At 42.3% G+C, this 26,413-nt stretch overlaps 1 protein-coding gene across 6 annotated transcripts in view; it reads left to right on the forward strand.

Annotated features, from left to right (window-relative positions):
* The window catches only part of foxp1b (forkhead box P1b), an 84,950-nt gene extending 75,110 nt beyond the window's left edge, over positions 1-9,840 (forward strand). For 5 of the 6 annotated variants that reach the window (XM_049733764.2, XM_049733762.2, XM_049733763.2 and 2 more), the window contains 7 exons: positions 785-992; positions 1,072-1,148; positions 2,081-2,182; positions 2,607-2,728; positions 3,451-3,520; positions 3,696-3,862; positions 6,374-9,840. In XM_049733764.2, the coding sequence (XP_049589721.1) occupies positions 785-992; positions 1,072-1,148; positions 2,081-2,182; positions 2,607-2,728; positions 3,451-3,520; positions 3,696-3,862; positions 6,374-6,518 (891 nt within the window). In that variant the 3' untranslated portion in view covers positions 6,519-9,840. The remainder of the gene's footprint in view (positions 1-784; positions 993-1,071; positions 1,149-2,080; positions 2,183-2,606; positions 2,729-3,450; positions 3,521-3,695; positions 3,863-6,373) is intronic. The other variant, XM_049733765.2, reaches the window with a different exon arrangement.
* The last annotated feature ends 16,573 nt before the right edge of the window (positions 9,841-26,413 follow it).

Consider the following 26,413-nt stretch of genomic DNA (forward strand, 5'->3'; position numbering starts at 1 on the left):
TGCAGAGTCAAAGCCAGTATAATTAGATCACCAATTACCATTTAATTAATTTCAGTCTGAAGTCTCATTTTGTCTGTACGCTGGAGTGAGTCCAAATGGTGAAGCAAACAAAGGCCAGGCTATTACCAGCCTGTCTGGCCTATTGTAAACCTCTCCGTGTTTACGGCCGGGGAATATGGATGAAAGAAGAAACAAAGCCGGCTAATCCTCACCAAGAGAAGTCAACGTACTATTGATAGCATTGTGCGAGTGTGATTTATTTGCTTCATCATTTGCAATAGCTTTTTCTCTGGCTGCTGTTGGTGAGAGTGCTTCAATGTACATTTTTAGCGTTACTACAATTTTGTTGGTCCGATGTGCTTTAGATTGTTTTTTTTGTTTGTTTGGTTGATGAAGTTAAATTTGTGTTTGGGGCCTAACTTTCAGCCGTATGTGTTTATCAACACATAAAAGTGTTTTGTACATTCTTGCAGATGGAATGTTTAATTTGACAATAGCAATCTTATTGCAAATTAAGTGTACCATACGTTGGCCTGCAAATTAATAGCTGGAGCAAAGGTCAAACTCAAATTTTCCACTTGTCAGGCTGGACATTGCTTCCAGCTGCCTCAAGCCACCTTCTGAGCACTTGCCATAATTAGTTTACCTTGTTGACATTATAACTTAGCCCCAGCATTGACACAGGCCTCAAACTACTTATAAAGAAAAGACAAAAGATTAAAAAAACAGGCCGAAACATGGAGGCACTAAATGAGCTTCTCTTTACTTTTGCTCTTTCTTGTAGCTCAACTTGGTGTCCAACATTACATTGTCAAAGTCCACCCCTCCTGAAGCTTCTCCTCCGCTGAGCCTGCCCCAGACCCCGACCACACCCACAGCGCCGCTCACACCCCTTTCGCAGACTCACTCTGTCATCACGGCCAACAATCTCCACAGCATGGGCCCCATGCGAAGGCGTTACTCTGAAAAATACAACATGCCCATCTCTCCAGGTACCCGAACATATGTTCTCTTTTTGAAATGGTATTGCCCAGTGTAATGATGCTACTTCAACCTTTTCTGTCATTGCAGATCTCAGCCAGAACAAAGAATTTTACATGAATGCAGATGTTAGACCACCGTTCACGTACGCCTCATTAATAAGACAGGTAATGTCTTACATATTATTTTCTCTTCAGGAATCACTTAGGGCCTCATCTACTTACAGTTTACACATGCAAAAACTACTGCATAATTAATCGCTCATGCAAATGGTTATGTAAACTGTTCTGCTAACTGGGTACATCCAGAATTGCGTTTGCCAAATACGCTAAATTACCACGTGATTCATTTTGTTCATTCTTAAAGACGTTTATCGAAACAAATCACCGCCATTTTTATACCTGTTGCCAGCAGCGAGTGAAATATGTTCAATTGAATAAACACGCAATTTAACAACCGCTATTTGGAGTACTTGTAAAATGTCTTCACAAGTTTAATCAATCATTTTCAAAACACACACTAACTTGCTATCTGTTCGCTATTTTGGTTCTCGCTGTAATAAATCAGGGCCTTAGTGTCTCCAATAATTTCAATTCAGCTTTTTAGGGGACATTTTAGTTTCTCTGTGTTTCTTGTTCAAATTTGATTGGATGTAGACTTAACTGATTAGTCAACCTCAAGTGATTGCATGCATACGAGATTCCAAAAACATGCAGATGAAAATTTCATGTGATTAAGCATTTGGGTGATTATAAGCAAATTCATTTCACACAAGAGTAGGGATGAACCTGTTTTAAGAATGCTAGTCAATTATGGCTTGCTCCCACTAATCTGGAATCTCAGGAATTAATCTGAGCTGGCCATAATTGCTGCCCTGTAATCTGCCTGAGAAATGTTTTTTTTTTTTCCATGCCCTTCATGTACACCCACAAAAGAAAATGTATTCAAATCTGCTATTTGAATGAAAAGTGGATGGGGGGGGGCATTGACTGTTGCAGACACACACACACACACACACACGGCTTCTTATGATTTATTTATTACTTTGTGAAGGAGGCAACATTTGAAATATTTGTTTCTGTCACTGTTCCTTACCCAGGCGATCCTCGAATCTCCAGAAAAGCAGCTGACGCTAAACGAAATCTACAACTGGTTCACACGAATGTTTGCATATTTCAGACGCAATGCGGCGACGTGGAAGGTAACGTTTCTGTTCATCATTTGACGTATTCAAGCTGTTACATGACATATTGCCACAATGAAATTCCGCCCAAGAATGATTTATTAACTTTGATCCTTACTTTTACCAAAACCCTGATAATGACCTCCTTATTGCATTTAAATGGACCATAAACAATCTCGCTGTAATTTGTTGGGATGCTCACTTGGTGGGTGGCTTCACTTTCCACTAAACCACAAATGAGCTGATAGACGCACAATCCAAAACCGAATCAAATTTAAAAAGAAGACATGACCAAAAAAAGGCAAATTATCAATGCCCAGTCTTACTCGTGACAAAGATTACAAATTGTGTATTTTTTTTTTTATTTTTTAATGAAGTGTTCCTCATGCAGAGATGTTTACTGATAGAACCTTTTTGTCTCTTTGTTTTTACACAACTGCAGAATGCAGTCCGGCATAATCTTAGTCTACACAAGTGTTTTGTGCGGGTAGAAAACGTAAAAGGGGCTGTGTGGACAGTGGACGAAATAGAGTTCCAAAAGAGACGGCCTCAAAAGATCAGTGGGTAGGTTTGTTTGTTTGAGTTCCTCGATGGGAAAGGGCCGCTGCTGCCGCTGTTGCTGCTCCATCTCATTGTCTGTGTGCCACATCGTCAAAAGTCCCCGCTTGCTTGGGCGTGCCTCCCCTCCATGCTCTCAGAAGGCTTTTGGTGATGCTCCGTAACCCACCGCGGCTTTGGCTTATTTTCATTGTGCTCCTCCCCCCCCCCCCCTGTGTTTGTGTGTGTGTCCGTCCGTGGTCTGTGTCGTCACACACTGCATCCGCATCTGGCTGTCCCCCCCCCCACCGGTCGGCTTTGCCAGGGTGCTGTTCGCACCAACCTTTCCCTGCATAAGTGCTTTGTGAGAGTAGAAGATGAGTTTGGGTCCTATTGGACCGTTGATGATGAGGAGTTTAAGCCCGGCCGACACGTACAGCGACGCCGTCCTCGGAAATACGCCGCTGACGTGAACTTTGATGAGCTGCTTGTACAGTAAGCCACCCCCCCACCCCCAACCATGCATGCTCCCCCATCAGTGTTGCTGTGAATGCGGTCAACCGTCATGCTTTTGTCTTCAACTTGTTCTCGCTTGCCATGCACTTCAGTGTGTTGAAAGATACTTTGTCATTGCTCCACCACTAAATGTATTTTGCTCTCCCGCCAAGTGCATTGATTTCTTATTAGCAAATATGATACCGTAACTGAGGTGCAAGCAAGTGGCGGTAATTCGATTTTTATGTTTGTAGGAGTCCAGCGTTGGTGAAGAATATTCAGACAAGCCTTGGCTATGGGCCGGCCCTCTCCGCTGCATTCCAGGTGAAAATAGAAAAACAAGCTCTGGGAAGCAAAACACGCCTTTCGGTTTGATTTCCTCAGTCACTTAAAGTCATGGCTCGATGTATTTGTATAAAAAGAATGATGGGCGACTGAGAAGGTGCTGACAAGTCTCTTCCGTTCCCGGTTTAATGCTCGGGGCCTGCCTGCATTTCAGGCTTCGATGGCAGAGAACAACATACCTCTATACACAACTGCTTCCATTGGAAGTCCCACCCTCAACTCTTTGGCAAACGCCATCCGAGAAGAGATGAATGGAGCAATGGACCATGGAAACAGCAACGGTAGTGACAGCAGCCCAGGACGCTCGCCGCTGCCAGCTATGTGAGTGGCATATACTATTCCCTTGAAAATATTTTCTATCTTCCATTCCGCAAATGTTGTCAATGAACAAAATTGAATGGTGCCAGTAGAAAAGGGAAATTGAAACTTTGACAAGCTTCTGTCGAAATCAACAAGGAAGAAAAAAGGAAGTCGCCCCCTTTTGTTATTTTAACAATTTATAAACTGCGTTTTAAAACTCAGAATAATGAAACACTTTGCAAATTACAGAGCGCAAAGCGAGTTAACCGTCGGCTCAGATATCGTGAAACGTGAGCCCCGACACATTAAACAGTGTGGAGGAGCCGCCTAAAGAAAAACAACACGAAAAGCAAAATTAGTCTGGGGGACATGATTCAAAAGCTCTTGTGTTGGAAAGTTGCGCTTGGCCTGCCAACCGCAGTTCCCAATTCACTTGTTGAGTAGGAGTGTCTACTAAGTTGTTTGAAGCTTAAAATAATACAGCGCCACGCATGCTTTCCAGATGTGAGGGCACAGCACTCGAGGATGGCCTCCCGAAATTTTGCCTGCAAACAAAACGCACGCGGGGAAAAAAAAAAAAAGAAAAAGCTCAGGGCCAACTAGAGGAAAGTGCCATCCCTTATCACAGAGAACATACTGTAGCTGTGAGCATGGCCGTGGAACAGGAAAGGCAGAGACAGGATGGGTGTGCTGGCCTAAAGGCAGCCTGCTTCTCCCTTCTGCCCCTCCGCGTCTCGCTTTAGGCTCAACACTCTCACTCTTTCTTTTCATAATTAAGTGTATATGCTTTATGCCAAGACAAAAGTAGTTTCAGCGCTTTTCTTTTGATTTTTATTCGATCCACGTTGGCATTAGCACTATGTAGTAGGTTTGCTGAAAATAAATATGGATTTTTTTTTTGTCAGTTAAAGGCAAGGCAACTGTATTTGGAGAACTCAAGTAGTTTCAGTCGTTATGACAACAAAATATTTAAAGACAAGAAATAAAAAGTAGCCTGGAGAACCTGACTTGGTCTATATTCAATTAGCATTTCCTAAAGGTATTCAAGACCCATAACTTTATATTATAGTCCATGAGTACACTTTTAATATTATAAACAAACAGTTGGGACATTTTTAAACCCATCCTGAAATGTGTATTTATTTAACTGGTTGATGTCAAATTCATACGTTCCCAAAGTCAAGATGTGTTCAAGCTTAAAATTTGAAAGGCAAGCAACGAGCATTTTTCTAAACTGGCCAAATGAACGTCAGGTATCCAGAGAAGGCTAATTATAAGCAAAGTGTTGAATCAGCATGCTGTTCAATAGCCGAGTGATAACAATTTCATGTCTGCCTTGCAGCCACAGACTCGTGCCTCAGGCTACAGCGCTTGTGGGGTTACTTTGATGTGAAAATGATAGAAAACCTGACTTTACTCCCCCCGCCCCTCCCACATTTGCAACAAAATATGTCAGCTTATTAGCATACGGTCTGATTGTCAAATACGAGCTTGAGAAAAGAAGCAAGTGCCAGTTAGTCCCTTGTCAGCACGGGTAAATGAGCCCAGCGCTCGGCAGTGGGCCGCTCAGCCCCCACGACGGCGGCGGCCTGGCGCGGCGAGTCTCCCGCAGCTGCTTTTAATGTTTATCGCCTGCTTTGTGCCACACTCACCGTCGCCCCTCACGCTTTATTCCTGCTCTGTTTGCGTAATGAGAAATTTGGCACATCTCATCTCTTTAGTGCCTCTTTTGGCCAAACTGTGAGCTGGAGGGGGGTGGCGCTCATGTTTTTGCCTTGTTTACAAGTGACAGCGTTATTATTCTCCTAAGGGCCACGTTTCTTATCGCAGAGTTGTGGCGGCCGGGCGGGCGGCTGCTCTCTTTGCACGCCTTCCCTGCCAGCGCTTTTCTTCCTTTATTGACACTTGCTTGAAAATATGCATTAATTGCGGGGTTTAAAGCGCGCGCGGTGGTGTCTGAGGGCTGTGTTTGCTTGAAGTTGATTAATGATAGAAGCCGGCTCGGGGTCATCCTCCGGAGACCCGTCTCGCAGGTTGTGCATGTTAACGAGCAGGAAGGGGGAAGACGCGGCGCGCCACCGCAAGGCTGACAACACTCGCTTACTCGCTCGCTCGGCGGAGTCCATTCTCTCCCGTTCCCGTCTCTCGCGGTTAATCTTCCTCATTTATCAATTCTGAGTGAATACCTGTTTCTTGGTTGCCATGAAAATAAAACACGTGGATCCGTTCCCGCATTAGAATACCTGAAAAGAAAATTATCATTGGCTCCAGCGAGGGGGTCCCCAAATGATGCCAGACATTTGTTTTTGTTCCCGTTTCTTTACAGTCACCCTGAAAGGTTACACAAGCTGCCAACTGTTTTGAACGCTAGCTCGTTTCTCCCGTAATTCAAAACTCCTGCGTCGCGTAATCTCGCAAACAAATTGTCAACAATCCAAAAAGAGTTTGTAGAACATTTCTCTCGGTTGGCACCTCTGCTTTATGATACAAAGCAAAGCATATTCTCATTTTTGAACTCCTCTGCTGGTCAAGGCATCACATCAGCGTCAAAGAGGAACCACTGGACCTCGAGGAGCACGAAGGACCTCTCTCCCTGGTAACGACTGTCCATCACAGTCCCGATTTTGACCACCACAGAGATTACGACGACGACCAGGGCCACGATGACATGCTGTGAAGGCCACGCATCCATCCGTCTGGGAGACGCACAGCGAATAGCCGTCTCGGACGCTTGATTGCCGCCGTCGCCAAGTCCCTCTTGAATAGTGCCATAAAAACATATTGTGACTCACAAAAACATGGGTTCTTTTCCTTCCCCGGCCTCTTTTGACTTTTGAAGTCAAAGCAACTTTGATTTCTACCCTGCGACGGACGGATAGATGAGTTTGGTACGCGGCGACACGCTCGCCTCATCGATGAGAGACCAGAAGGGGACGGAGACCCTCAGCACTCGGGCAGGACGGCGGACTGTGACGGGGTTACATCTTGCCCTCCTGCTCCTCCCCACCCCCCACTCTATGCCCTCTCCCCACATCTTGCCTGTGTGAGGACACATATTGACAGAAACTGAGTGACTGACATGTCAAATCGGGCGATGTGCTTTCACTGCCTTCAATACTTTGCATCACGATGAGTCCATCTACTGTGAGAGGGGTGTTTTTTTGTTTTTTTTTCGGTTGGGGGACAGTTCAATTTTATCAACACAATGTCTTTCCATCAGCCAATGCTGTTATTGATGTTGTCTTTTTTTTTTTTGGGTCTTTTCTATAAACTCATCAGACCTCATGCCCATGCTGTGGAGATTTTGTGTGTGTTCCGCACTTGATGATGAATGTTTATGATTTCCTCTAATGTTGTTTTAAAAAAAAAAATGTCTGACAATGTATCATTTTTCTGTCATTTACTCTGCAAAAAAAAAAAAAAAAAATGTAGCCTGGCTATTCATCACCTCAGCGCCCCTTCGCCACCTCTTTTAATGAAGTCCACTGGCATTGCAGCATTCCTATGATGAAGGCACTCTCCGTGCATCCATGAAGTTTAATTTAAGATGTGAATAAATGACAGAGAAATTATACAGGTTCTGATTTATCCTTATGACATTACACTTCGAAACAAACCCGAGCACGTTGGACTGCAACACAATTTTTGATCACTTACAAGCAGTTTAGTGAGGGGGGAAAAATGAAAATGTCAGGCGTGCACCAGCAAGATAATGATTTGGACTAATTCCTGAACATAGCCACCGTTGTTGATCAAGTGTGGGTTTCTCCTCGCTGTCATTTCTAACTTGAGTCCAGATAAACTTTCTTTCGCTGTGATTTTGTTCTGACCTGGGCGTTGATCATTTCACAGCAGCAGAAGGTTTACTTCAGGAAGGGAAAGAGTCTAAATATTTGAGAAAGGTCTGCAAATGCACATTTCCGACAACGTATCTACACAGTTAGAAAAATTGGTCTTTTATGAATCCCACTTTTGTTTCTTATTTATTCTCGCAGTCGTATGTGGCTTTTGGGGAATCATCGGGTGCTAAAAATTGTGTTCTGACACTACCAAAGAGATACAAAATCAATAACCATGCAGCAAGTGGATCAGGCCCAAAATGGCTTCCTCCTCCAGTTTTCTCAAATCGATTTGTGAACCTAAGGAGGTGTCACAAAATGGGCTACTGCAATAACCAAAAAATAATGAGCCAGAGGCTTTGACCAGCCATTCCGACCAAATTAGGGAAACATTTTGTCTTTGTAAGTGCGGTAAATAATATTATTAATATTATAGAGGAAAGGGGAGGAATAAAATTAAGAAATCTTTGCTGAGACCATTTTAGACAACTTTCTTGACTTCAAGTGGACCACGGAAATCATGCCATGTTTTGTTTCTATATTCCATGTTCATGTCTCTGTTTTTGAATGATTCTATGCCTGTTTATGCATCCCGACCGGCTTCCAATGTACCCTGACACAGATGAGACGTTCTGATTGTTTTTAAGTTTCTGTATTACTTTTTATATTAAAAACAAAGCACTCAATTCAATTTAAGATGGGCAGAGGGTACTTTGTGACAGATGCGTTTAATGCTCATTCCCTCCCCCCCCCCCAAAAAAAAAAAGTAGAAGAGGCCAATTTTTCCAAACGAGGCATCACAGTGTCAGTACCAGTCTGGCAGATGGTGAGAACAGTCCGATTTTGCCCAACAACCTCGAGTCCCAGCCTACAAGTGAAGAAAATTGTTGTGGAGAATCTACTCAATTTTATTTTGTCAAATGGTTGTAAAAAATAAAAACATCTGGATCCAGATACATTTTATTCAGTTTTTTGCAATCACTAGACAAAATAGAATTGAGCAAATTCAACAAAAAATATTTTGGGTGTTTAGTAAAAGGCAAAAATCATGTGGAGGATATTTTCGAGGTTCGGTCTTTGATTTGCATCAAGCACTCGGTTGCGCTCGTGTGTGTGAGCGTGTTCGTGTGTGTGCGTGCGTGTGTGAGATGAAGCAAAAGAACGATTTTAAACAATTAGCTTTCTGATGACTCAGTTGAAATTTTATTTTTTTCCCCTTCACTTCTGTCAAAAGATAGATTTGTGTGTTCTCAACATTATTGGGATATCAAAATTTGCCGCACATGAATTCAACTTCGTAACTCTTAATTTAAACAAAACAAAAAATCATCGTGGCAGATGTGGGGGCTGGCTGGCTAGCTGGGCGGGATCCTCCTCCCAATTTGGGATTTTCAACTGTAATATAGGAACAGAATTTTCTCTGTTTTGGTTGACTTTGCAATTTTTTTGTACAGACTTTCCCTTTGTTGTGTTTTTGATACTTCCTTTCAATGGTCCAACCACTGCCTTCTATGTGAAACGTCCAAAAGGAAGCTTTCTCTTTAAACGGAGACGTGTTGCATGACAAACTCCCGGCTCGTGTAGAAGGAAGGGTCTTATGGTGGAAGTGGCCCCTAAAAATAAAACAATGATAATTTTATATGGAGTTAATAGGAAAAAGACAAATATGCAGTGCCAAGATGTAAAAGATGTAAAGACTATTGTTAAATAATGTCTTTTTGGTTTTTATTTTTTAAAGGAGAATTATCAGTGGTGCATCAGATTTGCCCTCCTCATCAGCCTTTATCGTTGTTGTTTATTTTCTGATTTAAAGTTTCATTGTCGGTGGGCAGAGGTTATTATAGACTCTTGTCGCATAGTTCCATCGCCGCCAAACATTCAGTCCGCTTCTTGGATTTCAGCCGCTCTTACCGTGCACTTTTTGGGTGGGTGGGGAAAGGGGCCACGTTCTCATCTTGGCGCTCGGTCTTTCTTTTCTTTTATTTATTGGAGGATGAACTATGTTGTTTCTTTTTGGGTTTTTTTATTTTTGCGCATCGCTTCCACGAGTGTGTCACCTCCTCATTCCTCATCTAACCGATGCAGACCACTCTGTTGTAGTCAGTGCCAACTACTGACGTGAGCGTTCTAAACATGCAATAAAATGCTGGTTGTAAAGTCCGCTTCTTCTGGCTCCATCTGTTTTTCCTGCACTTCGCTTTATTTCAGGGATTACATATTACCATGAGTTCACGGGTTTCTTTCTTTCCATATTTTATTTTTCTACTTTGAAACCCTAACACTTGTTTACTCGAGTTTGTAACCCTTAATTATAACCCACAGCTCATTTTGGGCCCTAAACCATAAGAACCCGGCACCAACATGAGATATCATGCAGGTCCACAGGTGAAAGATTTTATACGACGTGAAGGTTTTAAAGTCGCCAATACACAATTGCAGGAGGATCAGAAATACCGCGACAGAGCCACAAGGGTTTAGATTTGCCGTTATTTTTCTCTATCCGATGCAATTTAATAGCGACTTGTGTTTGTCATCACGACTCAGAATATCTGGCTCGACATTAAATGATATCATAATTAAAAAGAGACAGTTATACGGTCTTTTGCCCATAGCAATTTAGGTAACTGCATTTGATAAGTTGTAAATTGTTGCGGCATAAAAAAGTGTCGGAATAATATAATAGCGCGTGCATTTTGCTGAGGCCTAATGCTGATGACCACGACTTGTGTTTTTACGAGCAGGGCGCAGGTCAGGCTGGCCGCTAAACAGGAGGCAAAGATCAAGTCTAAGTACTTTTAATCTTGTGAAACAAGCAATTACAAATACTTGCATTGATTTGTTAAAAAGCTTTAGGTGACATAAATTGTTTCTTGCTTAGCTTACAGCTGGAAGACATAAATGTCACGGGATTATTAATTAGGGCTTTTGAGCAAGAAGATTTAATGGAAACAATATAAAATCCCGAGCAACCTTGCTGGAGGCGCTGCCACGGTGCAGGGAGCGCAATTGTGTACCCGACGCCGTGTTGTTTCCATGACAATGGCCGGAGTCATAGACGGATCCAAAAAGATTTCAAATAAATGAAACAAAAGATTTATTCCAAAGATAAATAATAATTACGCAAAACAACTCAAATAGAACCTTGATGCAATAAGACATGAACACAGAGGCCTTGAGTCTTCACATAAGAACCCTGACCCAAGTTTTCAACTTCGACCCTACTTTGATGGACAAATGTGAAAAACCCCGGTGTCATGTCAGATTAAAAGAATCTATACAAGCAATTCAAACGTACATTTTTAATTACATGCCACTGTTTACATGATTTGAAAAGAAACACCGTGTCCTCCACCGCCTCCAGCAGCCAACACTGACCGAATCCCAACATTGTAGTCCGGCAATTAACAGTGCTGCCGTGTTTGCTTTTTGTGGTTTGGTGTGAAAATGTGTTTATTAAGATGGGCTGCAGGCACGCGCCGCTGCGCAATAGACCTGCACGTAATTACATTCCAATTATTTGTCCGTCTCGGATATTGTAAACCGCTACTTAGCACATCAGTTAAATTGACACAGTGCGCGGCTTGGTTTACTCTGTAATTAAAACGTGTTCTGTTAATGAGATGATGACCACTTTATTCCAGGGCTCTTGTGTTTGGGCTCCTCTGCGGCTCGCTGTTTGGATCATGAGTTGCCAGACGCTTCCCTAATCAGCCCTTGTTTTCTTTCAATTACCACCTGCTGTTCAAAAGGCATGCATCGCTGCGTCCGCCCCTGCACACACACACACCACACACACACAACAATACGGCAAGGCCAGCACAACATTCACTCATTCACAGCCAGCCAAGTGTTTTGCATTATTAGAAGGTGCAGGCACGTCTCAAAGCGAGTTCAGGCAATTAAAAAAAAAGAGGATGGGGGGGGGGGGTATAAAGGTGCTTATCACGTCAGTTAGCAGTGATGGTGTGTGTAAGCAGGGATAATTACCCTCATTGGGTGAATGCTGGAGGTTTCATGCTCTCATGTCTCTTTACTTGCTAGATGAGGGTTAACATTTTTTAATGAAAAATGACCATATAGTAAGGCTTTTTTTTTTTTTTAAATGACCATGTATCGTAAGGCTTTTTTGAATTTAATTAATTTAATTAAAACCCCAACACTTCTTTCAAACCCTACTTTTAAAACATGACCCTATGTTGAAACCCCATTTTGAACTATCGGGGGACGGTTTCATATAGAGACAGTTTTAAATGTAAATTTGAGAGAAAATCTGTTCTGCTATTTTATATTAATTGTTGTTTTAAATAAATAAATAAAATACATTCCTCTTAGCTCAAAGTTTTTTTTTCCTCTGTGAATTTAATGATATTTTTCTTTCAGAGAAAAAAATGAGCTATTTTTCCAGCCTGTCCTGAGCAGTGTTTACCCGCAGTGGCGCTTGATTAAAGAAGCTTTTGCCTTTACATTGGTGCACCCCTAATCTATATGATTGGCATGTTAATTTCTCTGACGCTGCCATTCAAAACACAAACATGAAATGTTGGTTTTAGTACGGGGAGACCCGGTAGAGTGAATTTCAAGAGCTTATTCAAATATTTCATTAAAATGTAAATTTTTCGACAAGGCTGTACGGCTAGCTGTGCACAAGGCATGACTTGCTGAGTTATGAACTTATAACAGTATTTCTCTTTCTGATGGCAATTAACAAGGGTTTGTGCAAAGTGCTTACCTTGTTTTATCACCACGCGAGAACGCCAACAAATGCAGCACATGCAACAGGAACTTTATGTTGACTGGTGACAAAGTAGATGATTAATTCAGTAGGGCCTCTGCCAACTTTCTCTTTTCTTACTTACCTAGGTTTTTTATTATCATTTACAAGCATGTGAATGTGTACCATCAAATAATTCATTGTAGAATCTGACATATAGAGACAAACAACTGCCGCATCATTTATACACAAAGGGATAATGCGTAAGGCTTGGGCAAAGCTCCAGCAACACGTGTTTTGGAAGTGACGTGACGATTCCTACCAAGTTGAAGATTTAATACTTGCCGACTCGTATTTACTTTTGACTTTTGCCAACACGCACGTCAAGCCGTGAAGGTTTTGTCAGCAAGACAGTCACTTATTTTTCATCTCAATGCTAAATAAATGTTAGATAAATCAACGAATAAACAATTGTGTGTTGACTTTTAGGGTGTCTGTCTGGCATCCGTGTTTGCTCTGTTTTTGCTTTGATCAGCCACTGAAAAGTTTATCGGGAAGAACCTGCGGTGATGGCATCACTCAAGCGTTTTTTTGTTTTTTTTTTCCCCACTCCATCACCTGATTTCTTTATTTATCTTCTCATTTTTAACTGGTGGCGGGAAGAAGACAAAATGGTTGCAGGTGCTGATGAAAATAAGAGCCATCCATCATTATTTATTAGGCATGAAAAAGATACACAATAATGTAATTTAATCGCTCGGCAGACAATTATTTCCGCATATTGATAAGATAATGCGGAAAGTGCCATGAATCCTAATATGATGTTTGCTTTTATTGGTGTATAATACAACCCGAACAAATAATGTAATTGTATCACCGAGGAAATATGATTATTTGCTCATCCTAACATTATAATACTAATCGGCTGCAGACAATGGTGTCATATTATTTTGCGGTGCTTAACTAGTTACAATTTGCATTAACTGATTCCATGTGGATCGCAATAAAGCATCCTGGGCTCCCTTTGTTCCGTTTCTCATTACAGCCGGATGAGGCTAAAAAAAATAATCATTCCGAGTTAAAGCAGAAAACTTTTGCATTGAGTTTTAACAAGAATCTAATGTAATTTTTGTCCTTGCAGACTTTTAGCCAATTTAATGACAGAAGCATGTAAGGGGGGGGGGAGTCCAAGGCTAAAAAAAACATGACACGGTGTTGGAAAGAGAACATTTCATTAAAGAGTAAACAGGTTCAACTATTTGCATAGGTGTGTTGATTTGCTTATTGAAAATCGTCTGATGATTAACATTAATGAAGCTGAGGCTTGATGCGCCAACTGTCAGCCCGCATCAGCCTACCTCTGTAAATCTCGTGTGTGTGTGTGTGTGAGAGAGACAAATGACGAATTCGACCTGTGTACAATTAGAGTCCACCAATGTCTTTGTGACATTATGAGAATGTTTTATTGATGGCTCATTATTAGCAGTCCAGTAGCAGGGCGGGTAAGTGTGATCCACTCCGAAAATGCAAAGTGTAATAATATTAAAACCTGCTTTATTATTAATACACAAACCCTAATCCATCTCGGCAGAGAATATGTGCATATTTTAGTGTCTCATTTGAATTTTTGCAACAAACACACACACCTAAAAACCATTAGAAGGACACGGTGATGACAGATTTAAATGGACTGACTTTTTTTTTTTTTTCTTTAAGAATTCATGTGTTAGCGGCATGGTTATTGGCAGAGTTAAAGGGAGACAAAAAAGGAGGGGGGAGACTTTCTGTTTGATTGTGAAGCGCGCAGCGTCCCACAGCTCGTCCCTGTCGTGAGGCGAGCGGAGAAGCCGCTGCGAGGAGGCGGCATTTTACACCAGCGGCGAGAGGTCTGTTTGCAAGTCATTAGTGGTTTGTAAATGATATTTGCTCCCATGTGACAGCTCCTTTGAAATGTTTTTCCAAATAATAACACATAGTGAAACAAGAAGGCCCTCATGTTGGGATTATGCTTCATAAAAATCTCACAACTGCTTTGAAAACAAAAAGCAGGAGCACAATATTTTGCTGCTGTCAGACATTTGGCAAAAAGGTTCATGATGGTTAATATTACGAGAACGAGTCGGCTGCTCTCATCTCAATCTGTCCTGTGAAAAGGACTCATGCTGAGATGCAGGAATCTTCTGAAAACATTTTGTTCCATCGTGCAGAAGAGCATATTCAAGTCAAGTCAAGTCAAGTCAAGTCAAGTTTATTTGTATAGAAAATTCAAAATGCTTGTCTTGTATGCCCATATCCCTCCATTAACTTTTTTTTTTGTTAAAGGCAAAAAAATTTGAGCTTCTCTGCCGAGTCATAACGTCGCAGATCAAGCTAATAAGTGACTGTTTTTTTTTTTTTTGCTAGCTACCAACAACAAATCGAAAAAGTTGAAACAGGCTCGGGTTTCGGTGGTGCATCCTTTACATTTAATTACCCAATAATCAATTTTAATTTCCATCCACACTTATCCCTATCACTTTAAATTCTGCTTAACTGGGATTAATTTTAAATAGTCCTCAGCTCAGTTTTAAAACCTTCTGGGTGCAACCCAACCAAAGTGATTGAAAAATTGGCTCACATTGGTAATTCATTGAAAATTGCCAATGTAAGCCAAACTCGTACGTCTTTTATGTCTAAGCAGATAATTTTACCAGCTGCACGGTTACCGGGTTGCTTACAGGTAAACGGCCATGACCCAAGCGTAACAAAATCCTTCATGCACACATTGCTACCTCATGTAATTAAAATGAGACTTTATGGCCCGGTGGGATTACAACTCAAAGCAAAAAGCATGAAAATGTGCAGCTCTTTCTCCCGCTTCCCTTTTTCTGTCTTCTTCAACTCGCATTGCATCTGCAGCCCTGCTGCTCTTCGTATTGTGTTTGACGAAATGAGCACACGTCAAGACCGTCAATTGGCCCCCACGGTGAATGCAAACAGCGCCGGCGGGCGCTTATCGCGGGACTACTGCCAATCTGTGCCAAGCGAAGCCTGCACCTTCCCTGGATACACCACTGGTCTTTGAAATTAAAGTTGACGCCCGTAATCCAGGCAAATGGTCCCTCTACTCTCGCTTAGCAGCGGTTTAGTTTCACTCCAGCTGACGATAAAGCCTGACAGAAACACGGAGCGCTATCTCCTTGCAGGGGTTGTGGCAGCTTATCGCCAAACAGCCCGCTAACCTTCTTGTGTGGAACAAAACCCGAGTGTTGCCGTACAAAGGACGCCACGCAGCGTGGCTTGTAAATAACACCATGCCAGGCAAGAAATCAAAGTCATTTCATCAGCCTCCCAAAAATAAGTCTAATAGAGAAGGTTAAGCGGTAGTGATAGAGTGTATTCATGTAAATCCATCCGGACGCAGCTGCAGGAAATTGACAGGGATCTACTGGGGCGCGTTGCCTGTAAAGGGTGGGATTTACATGCCTAACGAGGGCTTAAGCGCCCTCCCCCCGACTTTACCTGTTACTCTTTGGCCTCGCGGCGCACGTCTACACGGGCCGAGGTCGCGCCGCTTATTCTTAATGCCTTTTCATCCCCCCTCATATCTGTCACTCTAAGAAATGAACTCGTAAACTCCGCCGGGGCCGCTCAGTATCGCTAAATTGGCTGGGCTTGACGGCCCGTGAGATGTTTTGTTTGTTTCCAGCTGCGTTGACAACCGGATCAGCTGCAAGTTTATGCGTTTGGGAGACAGGGGAGCAAGCGAGAGCACGGCGGTGCTTTATGAGTAATTGAGATTTGAGTTAATGCATTTGTTTCTCCTGAAGAAAAAGTGCAAATCTTTTCCTTTTGAACAGGATGTGGCTTTGGGCGGTTGCAGAGAGCGGGCACGGCTGGCGGCTGGCAACACGCGCTCCGTGTCGGCCCCTCAAGGCACATTGTGCAGACTGCTGAAGGCACTTTAGACTAAGCACAAAGTGATTTCTCTTCTTTTCTTTTAAACAGAGCAGAAAGTGTCTATTGAAGGAGCTCCAACAACAAAAACAACAAGACGTCAACATTTGTTGTTCTCGCTCTCAGTCTAAGATCCCTGCCAATGATTAAAAAAAAAAAAAAACGGTAGCACTTCTATTAACGCCAATGTCCTATCACACAGGAACCGAGCCCGGATGCAAATTGTCCCTTTTCGCTTGGTGTGTTTTGTATTTTTCTCCCCCCTTCTAAACAATGATTTTTCTAAACCGGAGCTGTCGCCAATAAAATTAATGGGAGACTTGCTGAGTGCATACAGGAAGTGGCCTTTTTAAATAAACACATTGTTTCCAAACTAATCCACACCCCTATTGTTTACAGACGGGGAACTGGGCTGGGTACACGCCACTGGGCTAGTCCAGACCGATTAGTCCCCGCCGTACCTCCACCCTCCTACCCCTTGACTTCTTTTGTCAAGGCTGCTGCTTTTCTAAACAAGAGAGGAAAAAGTAACGATAAAAGTGTCGATGTTATTTCAGGTCAACATTAGAATCTTTATTTGAAAAAAGCATGTTCAGCCCACAAAACAAAGTAACGAAAGACTGAATTTGTGTTTAAATACTTCAAATGATGAATCCATAAATTTGTTGGATGGTTTTCATTCTGTTATTTGAACAGACAACAATGTCTAAAATGATTTACTTCTTGAATTTTAATTCAGCACTTAGTTGCCAAAGTATGGAAAAACACCCCATATTGCCAACAGCCAACCAAACTATGGTAAATATTAACTTCCTGTATTAGCAAGCAGGGAGCCTTTTGTAATGAATATACTTTGCATGATAAAATTATCATCCCTGAATTTAAAATATCTACAACCACTCTGTCAGCCACTCTCACTTATCACCTCCCGCATTGATTTTTGTTTCAAATACAACCGGTCACTTATACCGCCATTTACATAATGGCCGATGAGAAAAATTTGCGCGGCGGATTGTAATTCATAGCTCCACTCTGAGTGCTCACCAGCGCTAATACTTCAGCTAGCTTCCTCACATTTACATTTCAATCAGTGATTATAGCCTCTCCGCCTCTTATCCAGCTCAAAGTAAATACACGACTCAACTATGTCGGACTAAAATGCATTTGCTGGAACCTGGAGAGATTCACATGAATATTCTGTCTGGGACGTAGTCGCTGCTCGCGTACCCTCTAATAGCTTTGCTTTTTATGTTCTAGCTATTGTGACTGCTAAGGGCTTCACGTGTGCTGAAAATGATCCAGGTGAAAGTTTCCTAACATGTCGCATGTTAACGGCACACGCCTACTATTTACACGTCTTGATCATTTTGTGGATTGACAAACAATTATGTTAACCTTCTTTCTCGCCCACCGGCTCTATGTCTCCAACATTAGCGAACGGAAAATAAAAGTGAGACACGCAGGCCACTTCCTGGAAGCTTTTAGGCAGCACAGCTGCAGTGATTAAATACGCCGTGCAAAAGGTCAAAATGTGGAAAATGTGTCGATTGTGTTTACTGCAGCTGTGAAACTTTGTGGGTTAAAATAAAAATCAACTTCTCAGAGTGGACCGGTGACAAAAGTGGGGCTCGTACGAATTAGCATGCAGCCTCGCATGGATCGCTAAGTTTATTTCAAATATACAAACTATCGAGCGGTAAACAGAACCGATCAAAAACAGACGATTGCAGCAGTTAGGTAAACAAATGCATTTTTTTGAGGTTAATAAATCCGCCTCACTGTTTGGAGGTTAAGAGTTCAAATCCGTCTTCTCGCTTTCCAGTGCAGCATTTTACCGGTTCTCCTGTTCCTTCCCACATTCCAAAAATAATGATCTTAATCGGAGACTTCACGCGTGTGAACGTGAGTGTGAACGGTCATATGTGCCCTGGTAATGTCTGGCAACCAGTTGAGAATTTGACTTGACCTCTCACCCAAAGTCATATGGGATAGGCTCCAGCCCACCCGTGGTCCCACGGCCTGACGTCTTCCAAGTCTTCTTACATACGTTGGTCACAGTTGAGCGTTCGGTACACATTTAGAGGGAAAAAAAATTAGTATACGAATGCAAACCATATGGCATTCTGAGGGTTCATTTGTAAAGCCCCTGCATCAAAGCTTTTTCCAGCTTAAAGCATATTAGCAATGTTTTTCCAGTCCAGCAAAATCAGGAAGGTAACCACAGACTTGCCTGATGCGAAACACATGAGTGCGGTCCGTGGGGATGAGGCATGGTCAGGCAACATGGTGAAAACAATTATTCTCCGATTGTCTGGATGGAAGATGTCCCCCTGTCTTGAATCTAGTGGGGAAGCAGCGTTAGAGTTTCATTTTTAAGAATCTCACCATCAAATCAGATAGGTCCCATAAATTTGAGGCGATGAAGAATTCAATGTATTGACGCCTTTTGTGCAGCTGCTGGTCTTAAGAGTAGACAGTCTGTCGACACTCTGGGTGGTTTCTCCTTCACTGTTGATCTTGGGCTTGCGGAGCACACATGCAAAGGTCTTTGCCAATGTTGGGCCTGCTGCGCCATACCACTGAGAGTCCAGCAAAGGGTATTATTCTAGCAGTAGACACACATTTGGTTGCCTTTTCATAACCTTAAAGTCAATGATCCGACATTTGTGCTTATGACGTGAAGTCAGATGCTCGCTCTGCTGTTCCCGTGCCTATAAACACACACGGATAACTGCAGCACGGACACCGGCGTGATGCGAGCCCGCTGTGTGCCATTAGGTAGTTGACCTCGGGATAGACAGAGAAGCACTTCCAGGAAAAGAAAAGCCGGGGATTCCTGCTGGGGGCTAACGCATCAAAGAGCTTGACTTGAGGCTATAATTAGCTGCCCTAGTGTGGCGAGATGTAAATGGATTCAAGACGTTGAGCTGTTTATTTATTTACATTTGTGCTTTTACATTTTTCATCGTTTGGGGACATTCTTGCAAGAGCGATCAGGTGCCGTGCGCTATTGTAAGCGAGCTAATGGGAGATTACAATTGGGGACAAGGGGCTTCCTCATCTGAGGAACGTGAAGGAGAGTCTGCGTAATGATGTTTGAAATCCTAAACTAATTCAAATGTACTACTTTCCCTCCCCACGTCTCCTGTCTGTGATTGCAGCCAAACCGGTGCCCCAGCTGGAGAGCAGCTGATGCAGCCAAGACCTTTAAAAGAAGTTTACTAATGTCTTCCCTCGACGCATCTTCCTGCCAACAACACCAGTGGCTCACTGTTCCGACCATTTTTCATCACTGAAACATTTTATAGGTATTCAAAAATGAACTCATACTTTCATGTGTGCTCATAGTAAATCTACGCTTTCCTGTGCCATAGATGTTCTAATAAAGAAAACATGAACAACAGCAGGAACCTTTCAAAAACATGAACAGCAGGAACCTTTCAATGTCTGAACGACACCGGTAAGTCAAGATATTTTGCTGCTGTGGTTTATTATCATGATTATCAAAATGTACTCGGATTGGTGATCATTCAAACGTCCGTCCGTCCATCCGTCCGTCCGTCCGTCCGTCCGTCCGTCCATCCATCCATCCATCCATCCATCCATCCATCCATCCATCCATCCATCCATCCATCCATCCATCCATCCATCCATCCATCCATCCATAAATAATACCTTTGCCAACAATTATTGTTAGCAGCATCGAGTATTAGTCTTTGAAACAATACTGTGTGACAGAGAAAGTCACATTTGTAATATACATTAATATATTAAGGAACATATATACTGTCAGTGAAGAGTAGAAGGCAGAATTTATCATAGGAACTCCCCAAGCAGTCTGTAGATCTGTGGTAGCCTAACTCAGAGAAGATTAAAAGAAAATTCAGAGTCCTTGGCTCTGCATGCAGCAACCTCATGAAGTTTGCTGGATTGCTATTTCTACTCCATATGAAGTCAATGTGAAAAAGTAGCAGATGACATGTGAAGAACTGCAGACAACAATAACTCTTGCAGATCTAATGTGAAACAGGCGCAACAAGTGTGGAGCTTGTCTCACGCCATCATTTCAAGAAACGGCATCTTTCATGGATGGACATCCAATCTGGTTGCCTAACAAATTCTACACAACTCAAATATTTTGTGTGTGGATCAATTGGAGATATGTCAAATTCATATCAGTTCTCTAAAGAGTCTCGTCTTCCCCCCCCCCCCCCCCCCCCCACACACACACACACACACAAACTCACTGGCTTGTGAGAAGTTACAGTGCAAGGCACTAATCCTGTTTCTTTAACTTGAGCAAAGCACATATTTGCTCATCATTTATTCAACAATGTGTAGCCAAGTGACTCTGTAAATCTATATTCATGTTATTGTCTTTGTCCTGAGCAGTGTGACGCTTGATTAGGCCTCACACGGCAACCGTGCCCTTCATCACCAGCCTACTTTACGCTTTTGCAATATTGATGAGCAACAGTTGCGCTAGGACTAAAAGCTCCCTCCTGGACTCGGGTCCTGTTGTGCGAGTGTTCACCGTTGGGCCCCGTGGGCTCTACTGGTTTCTCAGCGTACTCGCTGAAGATGTTTTAGAACAGACCCTGAAAAGTGTCCAAACAGAGACATGGAAAAGTGAAAAATATCATTTTTATGTATTCTAACAGATTTTTTTCTTATACAAGTTGCGTTAAATAATTTTAAAAAAAACAAATTACCAGCTTGTTTACCTTGACTTTTTTTTGGTACTGTACAAATTTCATTTTGGCATCCTCATACCATGGATGTCTTTGTTAAGTGTCCAAATGCCACACACCTTCTGAAAATATAATTAACAAACACAATTATTGCTGCAACCAGTTTCACTGTATTCACCAAGTGTGTGCTTGAGGCATGCAAAACAGTCCCAAACGATGTCTTACGAAATGTTCCATGATGTTGCTACACGGTGCTCATTTAGCTCATTGTGTTAATCTAAAGATGCGTACAAATTGTAAAACGATTAACATTTCTTGCCACGTAACGTCATTATGAGTTAGCCACAAGACCTCCTGTCTATCTAATAAACCCTTCTTGAAGTCTATTGACTTGGCCAACAACAATGGCGATGTGCACCCTGAGGAGTATTTAGCTACTACTGACTTACTCCTGTACAAATCTTCTTTTTTTTTTTCTCTTCACTCACAACAGTTCAAATAACATTTGTGGTTTTCGGGCAATAACTTAACAAACAGTTCAAATATATCAAAAGAAGTTTACTTATTGCAGGAAGGGACAGATTGTCTTTAAGCTTAACATTACCTTGAAGTTTTTTGTCAATATTTAATATTCGGAATGTAGAGGGTGTGTTCTTACCTTTATCTCTAAATATTTTGACACATCTAACACATTACAGCAATGCTAATGTGCACCCTGAGGTCCATGGCTGAAGTTCTGACTTCCTAGTCTCACGCCTCTCTTGTTTGCAATTATGAACACACAGGATGAGAGCTACAGCATATTGACTGTTAAAGAAATCATATAAAGACACTGTTTGAACTCGTTGCCCTGTAGCTTCTGTCAATATTTCAGATAAATAGCAGAGTTGGAGAACAAGTCGGTATTTTTACACAAAAGAAGTTACAAAATTGTCCATAGAAAATTGTTTTGGGTGTTTTCTTGGCTTGAGTTTGGCATTGACAACTTTATTTTAACAGTATATGTAGAAAGTTAAGTTGTGTCAGTCATGTTATATCATGAAAAGCAATAAATGTTCATTATGGAGGTATTCGTGTGGAGAGGTGAGGTGTCAAGGCCACGTTCGCGCCTGTTAGATGCCTCACAGGGAGAATATCAAAGATGCAAGAAGGTATTTTCAGATGTGGTACAACGTTCCCACAACATTTTATTTTTAATGAAGGCCGAAAGGTGTCTGGGTTTCTTTTTCTTTGATTGATGGATGTAAAGTTTGACTGTAAAGCACGGTGCCCACTGACAAGCCAGCAAAGTTAGGGAGGTGATCCGCGGCTTGTTAATTAGAAGTGACGAGAGCAGGTAGCGCTGCATTCCATGCGAGTTTGTTTTTCCACCCACAAGGTGAAAAGCGATATGCAAATGACATGAAATGACTTTTGGCAAAGAGTTTGTCTAACAAAGGGTTGATTATTTCAGTCATCCTCATTATCATCATCAGTTGAACCCTTCCGTTTACAATTTCGCAACTTCACCTTCTCAGCTCACGGCTGTTCGCAAACTTGAAAGCTGTTGTTTAGTTTGTGGTTGAAACAAAACAAGGAAGACGTCAATCAAACGATTAATCAACACCCAACCTGCTTTGAAAAAGTTACATTTTGGCCTCAAACAACTTGACAATCCGCATTTTAAATCTGCAGTTTATATTTTTGGAAGTGAAACCCAGCCTTCATTCTGTGGAAAAAAATTATCATTATATAAAAAATCCAAGGAACGAGGCACCAGGGCAGGTAATTTTCCAAATAAGCAGTTACTATTGATTTTCCTGCCCAATGTAATCCGGTTACCCATCATAAATCAGTCTGACATCTTCACAAAGCTCCATTTTAGTCCGATTCTGCTACGTGATGATCCGCAGACAGTCTCCATGACAACACCTGCTACAATTAGCCAACAAATTCAACCTTCCGTCATGCACATATGTTGATTTCGATATGACAGGAGCGAGAAAGTAACATTGGAAAAAAATTGGACAAAAATGGAAAACAAATCTGGCCGATTATTATAAAAAAAAATCGGCCTCATATTTGCTGACCGATCACTCGCTACAAGCAATGTCTAAAAGGGAACTTTTGAATTGAATAAAAACGAGTCCGTTTTGTTTCTATTGTTGGTCTGCAGGAGTGAAAACGTATCGTCCACTTCAGTGTTGGTGTGTTTCTGTCACTTTTACTCGGCAGTCAAAAAGCACCACAGGCTCCTGTGTTGACTTCGACTGCAGTCATATTCCCAAGGTGCCCTCTACATGCACATTTGCTCCCGCTCATGGCATGTTAACAGAAAAAACTCATTTGCCATGTATTGTTAAAATTTTTATTAATGGCAATTTATGTCACTCGCACAAGGCCTCTGCTGAAAAAGAAAACAGTTGGGCCTTGTAAAAATCTATCACTCAAGTTGTCAAAAAAATTTGTTCTCATGCAATATGAATCGGGCCCCAGTCTGCGGGTAGATGCGATCTGTTTCTGTGAGGCCCGACACGCTGGCTGTTTGGAGACTGGCAGTAAAACAGGTCATGCTGTTCACATCATGGAGCCTCAATCACAAACAAATGTTTTATTTAAAGAGCTAAAGTGTTGTTTACCCCTGTCTGCTTTCTCTCCTTCCCTCCCGTTCCTCTGCCGCCTGGCTGCTCGCTGTGTACTCAGCACATTTAAATGCTGCAAGCGTACAAAGAGGAAACCCAAAGACTCCTGACAGGAAGCTCTACCCTGTCATGTAAAGGAACAAATAAGCGGGCGTGGAGCTAAATGTACAAATTGCGCCGACACAGTTTAATAAATGAAGCATTCAGGGAGTACAAATGTGTTAACTGTGGCAGAACAGCGGCGAAGAAGCTCCTGTTTGCTGAGTGGATGCGTTAACCATTCAAGGACTCAAGCGTTATAGAAAATAGACGGCTGGATGAATGATATATTTGTAATTATTGGAAGCTAATGGTCAAAGCAAACATTTTTGGGGTGGTGTGTACTGTATATTGATGTTTTCAAGTGTTTTGTTTGGCAGATGATGACATGATTGTATGTGAGTGGGTTTGAATGAGTGGTGCTTATCATTGTAGCCCTCTTGTAACTCTTAAATATGGAATCTCTGTTGCCTTTTATACTGGACGATTTGGAGCCTAATTTATGGGTGGCGCTATGCGTGTGTATAAGGGGAGGCAGGTGAGGCAAAGTGAAGTGAAGGAGGCGTTTTTGGGATTTGATAACGTGAGTGATGATAAACGAGCCCGAGCTGTAGCTAAGTATGTCTTAGGAGTGTTGGAGAAATATAGCTGTTGTGGCCAGGCTGAAATAAAAGAAAAGGTGTAATATTTTCAAGGTGAACTAATTGATGCCTAGAACACTGATGAGATATGAAATAACCAGTAGCGTTCATATATTTGTAAATCTGACTCTTAAGGAGTCAGTACATACACATTATGTATGGTGTTCCACAGGGTTCAACTTTGGGGCCCTGGTTGTTTTCGTTGTATTTGCTGCTCCTTAAAAACGAATGGTGTATCTACTGGGCATGGGTTTCCACCTTTATTACTCACTGCATCAGCACACACAGAGGAGACGAAAGGTGAAGGGTAGGTGGGTCAGCACACCCGTCCGTGCGAAATCCTTTTGTTCCTCTCTTTATCGTCACCTACCTCTCACCTCAGTCACCAAACCACCAGCCCGCTTTCATTTTAACATCACTTGCCGCCTCTCTCACCTTAAACATCAACAAAAGTAATGCGGAGCGATGGCTGTGCTCGCGAACGCTTCAAAAGATGTCAGCGTGCGTGAAGGTCCGTGTCGGTTTCGATCACAAAGAGGGGTGACGCCAAGGAAAATAGCACTTCAAATGATGCAACAAGACAGTGGCCACAATTGACGGTGAGCCTCTGCAAACTGTGATCACACGTGTGAAAAAGGGGACCCTTGACAGTTGAAATAGATGAAATGGTCGGTTTGTTCCCGCTCAGATCAATGCTGCTGGGAAGAGAAAAAAAAGGGAAAGGAGGACAAAAGGAAACAACAGAGCCAAAGTGTTCTTTTTCCCTCGTCTGATATTCACCTGCTAAGTAAACATGTCATAGCTACACTCTGGTATCACACGGCTCCGCGGGACAACTTTTGCTCGGGATCCTGGGTAGCGATCTCCCCTGGGGACATGAAACATCATTAACATTATTATTGTTTGACTTCCTCCCCTGCTCCCTTTTTCCCTTCAAAGGAGATGTATTTACATGATGGATCCTCACTATTGACTGAATAATTTCTATAGAGCTGCAAATATGCAAATAGCTGTTCAAACGTTGGAAAATGCATACCCCACGTGCAATTATGTAAATTGTCTTGGTTCTTCCTTCAGCTACACACCCGTGTATTCGCTCATGCATTCATTTGCCATATTAGGGGATGGCGGCGGTGCCCCGAAAGCGGCCGGCTCTCTCCGCAGGCTGTGTCAAGGCACAATGGGCAGTCAGACAATCCTCCTCATCTGAGTTTGGCTTGCAAGTTGACCCCCTCGCAGCTCAGCAACACCATATGGAGGGAGCTTTCTTTTGAAGAGGCCCTGCACACCGTTAGTGCACACACATGTTCAGGAAAGCGTACGCACACACATTTGACCTTGTGCACACGCATACTGGAGTTGAGCGTTTTCTTCTTTCTTGACAATTCTCACACGCTGAGCTGCTGCCACATGTACACGTTTGTCTCAGGAAATGACATTCCAAACCCCAAAAATGTCATTAAACTCTGCTTTTTAATATGAAACGGTGACATTTGGATGAGCAATATTAGACATTTAAACTTTATACTTGGTAATCTCTGATATGGAGAATATTGCATGGAGATTTCTCAAGGTAGATCACAAGCAGTTTAATCATTTAGCACCCTCAGCAGGTGTGTTGTTGCGGTATTTTAGCCTTGAGCCGCGTTCACAAATTTTTTTTCCCATGTATTTCTTTGCATATTTGGGTAACTCAATTGACTTCCATATGGGGCAGGAATGCTGCGTTAAAGGTGACACGCCCGGTCATGTGGAGATATTTCGCAACAGTTTGTTGCTCACGCTACAGCTGCAGGTGTTTTGTTCTCATACTCGTACGCATTAAAAAAATGCATGCATCAGCAAGTAAACACTAATTTTGGAGAAGAACAAAATGTTTAACTGACATATTCAGGTGCAGCACGTAAGACTCAATAAATGTGCTGTCTATCCACCCCCCCCCCAAAAAAAAAGCTACACGTTGATGTAATAATGGAGCATTCCACATCACAGGCAGTATCTGGTATAAGGCATTGCTGGGGGGGGGGGGGGTGAAAGTATATCCCGTTGCAACACCCAGTGTTACTTAAAGACCGGTTTCGAGCAGGAACAAAG

Source organism: Syngnathus scovelli, chromosome 11, assembly GCF_024217435.2.
Source record: "Syngnathus scovelli strain Florida chromosome 11, RoL_Ssco_1.2, whole genome shotgun sequence".
Lineage (NCBI taxonomy): Eukaryota > Metazoa > Chordata > Actinopteri > Syngnathiformes > Syngnathidae > Syngnathus > Syngnathus scovelli.